The sequence below is a fragment of the Bison bison genome, unplaced genomic scaffold, assembly GCF_000754665.1.
Source record: "Bison bison bison isolate TAMUID 2011002044 unplaced genomic scaffold, Bison_UMD1.0 scf7180017864142, whole genome shotgun sequence".
In the NCBI taxonomy this organism is placed as follows: domain Eukaryota; kingdom Metazoa; phylum Chordata; class Mammalia; order Artiodactyla; family Bovidae; genus Bison; species Bison bison.
The window spans coordinates 672849-682161 of record NW_011494714.1 but is presented as its reverse complement, the minus strand read 5'-3'; the positions used below and the strand labels follow the sequence as shown (position 1 = coordinate 682161).

General features: G+C 36.3%; 1 protein-coding gene across 7 annotated transcripts in view; it reads right to left on the bottom strand.

Annotated features, from left to right (window-relative positions):
- The window catches only part of CSNK1G1 (casein kinase 1, gamma 1), a 156817-nt gene that overhangs the window by 78478 nt on the left and 69026 nt on the right, over positions 1-9313 (bottom strand). For all 7 annotated transcript variants that reach the window (XM_010840196.1, XM_010840195.1, XM_010840194.1 and 4 more), the window contains 2 exons: positions 7355-7395; positions 1870-1939 (listed from right to left, as the gene is read on the bottom strand). In XM_010840196.1, coding sequence (XP_010838498.1) covers positions 1870-1939; positions 7355-7395 — 111 coding nt within the window. The remainder of the gene's footprint in view (positions 1-1869; positions 1940-7354; positions 7396-9313) is intronic.

Here is a 9313-nt window from a genome sequence, read left to right as displayed (position 1 = left end):
GGAAAGTTTCTTTCAGGACTAGTCTTGCCTTTTGAGATGGATCGCATTCTGTCTATGGAATGTGTATCTCTCTAAATAAATCTACTTCTTACCTATCATAAATAAATAAATTTCCTTTTTTGGCCATCCTCAGAGAATATGTTTTTTAATAACTTGGCAAAAATATACAACACATGCTTTTCAAATCTTCTCAACTTCTTTATGTCACCAAAACACATCCCAGCTTCCTATTAGGTGAAAGAACCATGTTGGGCCTTGAGACACATTTGGGACGATGGGGTACAGCGGGCACAAGCCTGTTCTCAAGGAGCTTACAGTAGTATTATGGAGGGGGCAGGGGCAGGGGGATATGCAGCTATGATTTAAAAAACAGCCAATATGGAATCATCAGTAACAATCAGGACTGAAAAGTATCCTAGTACTTAGTAATAATGGGATAAAACAGAATGACCCTTTAAAGTTTTGGGTGATCAAAATCAGTTATATAATCAGAAAAATGCAGAAAGCCTTGGTTGATGGTGGTTTATATAAATAAGATGTAAAGGTTTCAACTGAGTAGAACTCCATGAATGCATAAAAGTCAACCATGTAAAATGGCTGTTAAAATAGCTAATCTAAATTAATAGAAGTACTACGTCCAGATCAAGAAAGATAAATAATCCCATTGCCTCCAAATCCACAGTTACTGGTGCTGTTTTATGAGGCTCATTTAAGAGGAACATCATAAAACTAGGAGTGTGTGCATGTGCACGCTCATACTCGCTATGGGAGCAATGACAGTGGAGTCTCTGTAAATCACACGATGCAAAAACTGGAGGAACTGAAGACACGCAGCTTGAAAGAAGACTTGCAGCTGAGCAGTGGAGGCGCGGCACGCACAGTTGACATGAATGCCTTTGAGCTGTCTGCAAGAACTCATGTTAGGTTCAATGCAAGACAAATGTTCATCCTGGCCTCCCTAGGTTACGACCATGGCTGATTATTGCCATGGTCAGGGTATATAAGACGACTTGAATAACACCCAGTGGCTCTTATATAATTCTATACATTTTAGGAAATGAAATTTAATATTCCTTCAATAGTACCTTCAGTAATGGCACTTGAAAGTTTCAGTCATTCACACACACACACAAAAACACAACTGTTACACTGAAGAAGCATAAAGCAGAGGAATGTCTGTTAATGTCAAATGATGAAACTAGCACTGAAGGAGCTCATCTTCTGCAATACATATCCTGTGGGTTCAACCTCCTTAGGGTTGGTTACATTCGCTTAGTCAGTATATTTTTCTGGAAGCCAGTAAGGTAGTTTGGAAATTTGAGAGTTTAGGTAGAACACAGGAATGTTTTTAAAAATTATAAACTTAATTTCTTAAAATCCTCAAAGGATTATTACAATCATATAGATAGGTCTTCCAAATTAGTGAAAACAATAGATAAAGTGAGACTGTTAAGGTATTTCAGAAGATATATCTTGGCATATATCTTTAAGATGGATATGTGGTCTCAATGCGGTGAAAGCAGTCTGAATATTACCAATACCTCCTCCTTTCTTTCTGTATATAGAGGAAAAGAAAAGAGAATGGATCAACTACCAAAAAGCAAAACCTCACACCATGTGTATTTCAGGTAGATGAAAGCATTCAGAGGTTGGTTTGTGGGCAGTCACAGCATCACAGACCCCTAGTCAACTCAACTGCCCTTCCAGACGCCACAGAGTAAGCAGCTTTTCAGCTGACTGTGTGTATTCACCTATCCAGTAAGCAGGGGAGACATATGGTTTGGCAAAAAGGATAGACAAGAAAACTTATATATTTCAGGGCTTCCAGCTAAGCTATATGCTAAATAAATGGAGAAAATATTGACTTACCTGCACTGCCGAGCTGCTTATAAAACCTGTACTCTAAATGAAGCTGTGGAGCACGTGATTTTATTGGTTCCTGAAACCCAAGAAAAGAAATCGTGATCAGATTTGACAGTTTTTCCATTCCTAGGTTTTCAGAGTAAACTAGGGTTAAGACCACTTAATATTTTAGCAATGATATTCATATATGATAGCATTTTCTTACCACAATTCCCCTTTGAAAGTACATCTATGGGAAGATGAAGTTGAATTATACACAATCTCGGCAATGGATATTTAAATAAAAATATTCTGTATAAGACACCACTCAAGGATAACTCTCTCATCATGAAATATTCTCCTGAAATATCTTCTCCTAGGAAACCAGATGTCACACCTTTTAATGAAATACTAGCATGTATTTCCTGCTTGTTTTATTATGAATTTGGGGCAGTAAATAGCATTATTTTGGAAACATGATATATGCTCAGGAAAAAAATTCACTTACACAAAAATTAGAAAGAAGGTAAAAATACCCCAAGACTCCACCATTTAAAAGAGAAGCCTTATTAACATTTAGGTGAGTTTTTTCCAAAAATTTATTTATACACATATTTTTATACATAATATAGACTAAAAATGTATGTTAAATAAATGAAAGCACACTATATTTGGTGTTCTGTAACATGCCTTTAAATTTAACAATGTGACCATACCATTCCATAGCAGTAAGTAAAACTGTATATGATTGTGTGTGTGTTTACATACACGCAAATAATAATGTTTGAACATCTGAACTGTTTTCAATTTTTGATATTATGAATAAAGCTGTAGGAACACTGTTATGTGTATTTATTTTTACACTGAAGAGAATTAAAGACTGTAAGCGCTACTAAGACATGTAGCTTTAATTAGGATGGTGTTCAAGCTTTTAAAAATAGAGTTTACTAAATAGCCCAAAGATAAAGCAGCCACACTATCACATTTTGCTCTACACCAAACTTCAAGAATTGGTTGGCTAATCATTCTAAATTAACAGCATACAGGCAACTAGTTAACCAGAAAAATCAAACATCACTCTGAAAGATACATCTGTATATCCATTAGGATGACTATTACCAAAAACATAGACAATAACAAGTGTGGGAGAGCATGAGGAGAAACTGGAATCCTTGTGTACTGCTAGTGGGAATGTAAAATAGTATAGTTACTAAAGAAAACAGTATAGTAATTTCTCAAAAAGTTAAATACAGAAGTACCACATGATCCAGCAATTCTACTTCTATATACCCAAAAGAATTGAAAATGCTGACTCAAACTGGTATTTGTAGACCCATGTTCATTGTAATATAATTCACAATAGCAAAAGGTGAAAGCAACCCAAATATCTATCAACAAATGGGTGGATAAATAAAATGTGGTTACATTGTGTTCCATACATGTGATGGCATATTATTCAGCCATAAAAAGGAAAGCCATTCTGACACATGCTACAAAATGGATGAAACTTGGGGACACCATGCTAAGTGAAGTAAGCCAAATTCAAAAGGACAAATGCTGAATGCTTCTACCTAAGGTACCTAGAGTAGTCAAATTCATAGACAGAAAGTTGAATGGCAGTTGCCAGGAGTGTGGTGGGGGGAGGGGTGGGGAATGCTGCTGGTGTTTAATGAGCACAGAATTTTAGTTAAGGAAGGTGAAAAAAAATTCAGAGACGGATGATAGTGATGGGAGCACACCAATGTGAATATACTTAATGTCAATGAACTGTACAACTAAAAATGATTAATTCGAGAACCAATTCCTTATATAATTTTCAAATATTTTTTCCCATTCCATGGGTTCTCTTTTCACTCTGTTCAGAGTCTTCTGATGCACAAAAGTTTTTAATTTTGATAAAGTCCAACCTATCTTTTCTTGCTTATGCTTTTTGTGTTACATCCAAAAAATAATTGCCAAATTGAATGCAATGAAGCTTTCCCCCTAAGCTTTCTTCCAAGAAATTTATAGTTTTGGCTGTTATGTTTCTTTGATCCATTCTTAATTAATTTTGGTGTATGACGTAAAGGGTCTCACTTCACTGCATGTGGATCTCCAGTTACCTCAATGCCATTTGCTGAAAAAGACTGTCCTCTCCTTATTGAATGATTACTTGTCCTATTTTTAAGATAGGCTCAAAGGAGAGTTCCTCAGCTTCCCTTGATAATTCACACTTGTGTCTAACAAGATCTTTATATGTAACTGTCATCTCCAACACTGAAACTTCAGCCTATTTCTCCTATGTCCTCAGTAACAAAGATAAGACAGCTCCTAACTAACGTGTGAATACTGTAACAGCTATCTTCAAATAACAAAACTCTTCAATCATTTCCTAGACTTTCTTTATTCAGGCAAAGTAATTTCAAATTTTTAAAACTTTCCTCACTGGTCCTATTTTTAAGTTCTTTGATCACCTTTGAAGGCTCTTCCTGAATCCACCTGAAGTTTTCTGCATTTTTCGAAAAATATAGACTCCATAAATTACAGAATTCAGACCTTTCCTTGAAGTTATCTAGTCTATTCCTTTGCTTCTAAGAAAGCTTTATCTAAATCAATTCAGGTAGACTGGAATATTTCAAAGCCCTAAGGAGCTCTGCAAAAGAACTCATACACTTCTTTGATTGCAAAATCAGGAAGCATCAGAGCTGAACTTCGAGTTTCTCAAGATTCCTGTGGTCCCAAAAAATGTACAGAAGACTAATTATACTATAGAGTCACAGTATTCCTTATTCATTTATCTCTTCAGATAGAGAGTGTCCATTCAGTTTTATATCTTCTAATATATCACCACCAAAGCAGCCAATCACAGAATTTGTCTTTTAGCAAAGTCATTAATAATTTATAAGTAACCAAGAGAATCAGTGATGACAAATTGGTATGGGACCAGAGGTTGATCTAAACGCTAGAAACAGGAGTGTTCTTTCTGTAGAAACAGTCTTGAATTTTGACAAACCACAAGAGTCAATGAATTTTAAGAAACACAGCTCCTTCTTCAAACATAATACTCCCAAACTTTATACTGGAAACATTAATAGGAAATATTCAACCTGATCTTGGAAAAGTAAGTTAACAGATTAAAAAGAGCAGTAACTCTTTAGAGCTCCAGAGCTGAAAGCGGGTGTCCACATCACATATATTCAGACATGAGTGGGTTTTTATCACAGACAGAAGGATTTACACCCTTCAGCCAACCCCTTCAGCACATAGTTGTAGCCTGCTCAGCCAACTGGAACATCAAGTGCTCTTCTGAAAGCACTATGAATAAAGGATACTGCGAACAATCTCCAGATTGTGAAAGGCAGTGGGATTAGTAGCATAGAGAGAAAACTTTTTAAACAACTGTTAGAAAACCCCTGTCAAAAAGAACTCCAGAAACCTCCGTTGATAGAAGTAAAGGAGGGGTTCATTACACAAGTTTGCTTACACTGTATCTGATTTTTTAAAAACTGTTACTAGAATCTAAGAAACGGGAGCCTACAAGGAAGATTCAAACAAAGTCGATCTGAAGCACCACGAGCAGGACTTCCTTGTATTTCTGTGTGAGATGCTGATGACATCTCTATAGAGGGCTGGCTATCTGCCAGAATCACGGTTGTTCCGGAGCACACATGCCTGCCTGAAACCCTAAACCAACAGCAGACGGCTACCTGGAAAGACTAATGCTTAAGGCAAATTTTGCTGTTACAGTGAAGAGAGCTCAATTACTGCCATCATTATCTCCCACAGAGAACACAGCCCCAGAGCAAGAGAGGAGGCCCACAGACAAGACTGAGTATCTTTTAAAAAGCCTTTATTTAAGATTTATTTGAAAGAGAAATGAGGGACTGGGCACATCATAGCAGATAACATGAAGTCTATTTGGCTTTAACTCTTGGCCATATGAAGAATAAAACTTTAATAAAATGTAAGTGAAATGCAATAGTCAGTCATGTCAATAATATGTGTTAAGCAAGCTTATCTAAACAGGCTAACTAGTATGAGCTGAGAAGGAAAAATCTAGATAGAAAAAGCTGCGCCTACCAGAAGTCTTGATAAGTAAGGGGGCAATTATAAACATACATACTGAGGCAACATTTTAAAGTGTTTTAGGGGGCTGCTTCTTCCTATTACTAGTTCCAAAGAATCAAAATTATTTCAACTTACCAAAATAATAAAACACAAAAAGTAAAAAAAAAAAGAGATGAACTGTAAAAACTTTTACAGAATAAATTCCTGTAAGTAAAAAAATAATGGCTAATCCTTTGATACTCAATCTGAGGAAAATATCTGGTCTGCATTGTTATACACATTATTTCTCTTCCTCCTCCCATTTTGCCAACAAAAGTTCCAAGTCAACAAACAAAAGAAAATACTTGGTTCCCTAGCAGCTACCTGCTCTCAGACCTGCTCCCTGTCCACCTTTTGTAGAGAAACTACTCTGATGACCATTAGTTCTTCCCAGGACAACTCCAACTCCTCACAAACAAACTTCAGGACAGAAAAGGACCAACCACAAAACAAGTGTGGCTGTGGTAGGCGCAACTCATTAGGAAAAGAAACAGTGATTACCACAAGATACTTCCTTCGACTATTAACGCCTCTGCTTTCCAACCAAGAGTGCCAAACCACCTGCAGATCCTGGGAAACATACCAGGATTTATTAGAAGGACAATATTTATACAGCTCTCCATTTATATAGAAACTAGCTATACAAAGCATTTCGTATGGCTAGAAGTGGTCTGTATCAGTCTTAAATACAGGCTCCTGGAAAAGGAAATGGCAACCCACTCCAGTACTCTTGCCTTGAAAATCCCATGGACGGAGGGGCTTGGTGCAGGCTACTGTCCATGGGGTGGCAAAGAGTTGGGCACGACTGAGCGACTTCACTTTCACTAAACACAGGCTAAAGAACTGTCTCTTCTAAAAATATTAACCCTTAAAAACAACAGAATTATTCTCTAACAGGATGTTATTTTCAATGACTATATTAATTATTCATAAGATTAGCACTGACAAAAAATAACTGAACTCTTTGCTTCAAACCTGAGCACATGATGTGTTTTCCATGTTTGACATCTTTTTAAGGCAATGATTAGATGATCGGGTTTGGAAGTATACTGATAAATATCTTATATTTTTAAAATGGATCAGTCATATTTAGGAATAAGAAAATGTTAAATAAAAATAGCACAGTGAAAGGTAGAAAGTTTACAGAAATTACTAGGATTTTTTTTCCTTCTAGCTATTTTTAATTAACTTTTTGGATTCATCATTGCTAACACTATAGTTAGCATCTTCTAACTGCACAGTGTTTCTCAGTATACAGTGATTCATCACTGTAACACTATATATATTAGAAGGAAATGACTGTGTGGTATTATATGCAAGGAAAAAATTAGCAGTTTTATGAACACTTACAATTATTTCCTGTGAAAAGATATGTGAAGGGTGAGAGCACTAAAACATAATTACCACAAATATAGATTCTACTCACCAGTTTGATAGCTACATATTCATTGGTGTAGAGATTTTTACCTAGGGGAAAAGCAGAATGTATATGTTTTAGTGACATTTATTCTGGGAAATGCAAAACAAAATCTTAGCTTACAGGGTCATGAGAAAGGTCACATTCCCAATGCTGTTCACATATATGAAACATGATTTGTAAGTGAAAAGCTAAACAGAGATAATGAGACCCAGCAGGACAAGAACAAAAACAGCTTGAGAATTTGAAAATTTAAGTTAGACGTGAGAATCTTTTATTTTAAAGAAAACAAATCTCTCTCTGTCACATGCACATTTTGTTATTTAGTATTTCCCAACTATTAAGTCATGAGGCAACTCAAGAAGGAGAGTCGCCAGAATTACAAAGATGGAGAGGTTTTCATTCTTGTCACAATAAACACAAACCCTCATATTTCTAACTGACTGATAAATAAGGCTTTTATATTTTTTTGTCATGGTATTTAGTGTCAACCTTAGTTGGCATAAAGGACAGTGTGAAATAAAACCTATTGCAGCCTGACTCTCTCTGTGTAAGACTCATCTGCTGTCTCTTAGTAGAGGATTCTCAAAGCTGTGCTGACCCTTCACCAGGGCTCTAGCTCTACATCTTTACCTGTGCGCAGCCACAGCTCTCCACCCGGACAAGACTGAAACAACTCAAAAGTTCTTCCTGAAGGCTTAACCCGTTTCCCTCTCAACTTCTCTACCTGTAGAAATGGAATCCATATTCTTCTATACTAGATACCTAGAGTCAGAACCTAGGATGAGTATAAGAGCAACAACCACCAGTTGGTTAAACCCATATTACATGCCGGGTACTTAGCTACCTTCACCTCTACCTTCACTTCAACTCCACTGATCCTTGGAGGCTAATGTGAACTCCTTCTGAGCGCTTCGTATATACCGTATAGCTCAGCCACTGCACTGGATTTCACATTGCTTCTTATTTTTGTCCCATCTTAGTCAGCTGGACTACAAATATCTTGAGAGTAGCGATTTTATTTAACGGTTCTGTCACTGTCCTGTGGTGCTAACATCATGTTCTGCGTATTTAGATACTCAAAACCTTGACTAAAAGTTGTAGGTATGTACAATATGACTATTTTTTACGTAATACACAGAGGTAAACGTTCTCTTTATATACATACATAGTTGAATATATGCATAGAAAAGGACACAAAAAGATGTACACTAAGGTATTAAATGACTGTTTCTAATTTTATATAATAGATTATTTTGATAATAAAAACCTTACATTTGGGGAACATAAGGCTGCTTACAATACTGGTTATTTTTAACAAGCTCTAGACAATAGATGGCCTTTTGCAAACTACACTGTTATACTTTTAATACTGTCATCAGTTTTCCCAGCACCTTTATGTGGAGAAGAGTACATGGACTTAGGAGTAATTTTTGTCTGCAAACAACATTAAAGAAGATTCACAGGTTACCATTCAGAGACTATACTCTGGATCCTCACACAAGACCTTGCACATGGGTCAAAGTTTATTAAATAAATCACATAAAGTGATAAGGTTAAAAAGGAAACATGAACAAGTCAGTAGATGACGCAGATGAGGGAGAGTAAAGCATCTGGGCCGTAAGTGGCACTTGAGGCGTCACTGAGAACAAGCAGGAGAGGATAAAAGGCATTTCTCTAAAACAATACTAACAGTGAGGTGGACAAACGACAGAAAATGCAGAGAACGTGATCAACTGAGTGGGCCAATATGAAAGAAGCCAAGTATACAGGGGAGAATGGTGAGAAACAAAGCCAGAAAAATCCACTACAGACAGAGTGTGAATAACCTGGAAAGCCAGCTTCTTATTCTGAGGTGGGCATACTTTTCTTAAATCCTCATTTTTTTGGAAGATTTGGGGAAAATCTTTTTTTTTTTTTTTTTAAATACTTAAACAAACTTGCTATATTATAGAAATCATGAAGTTT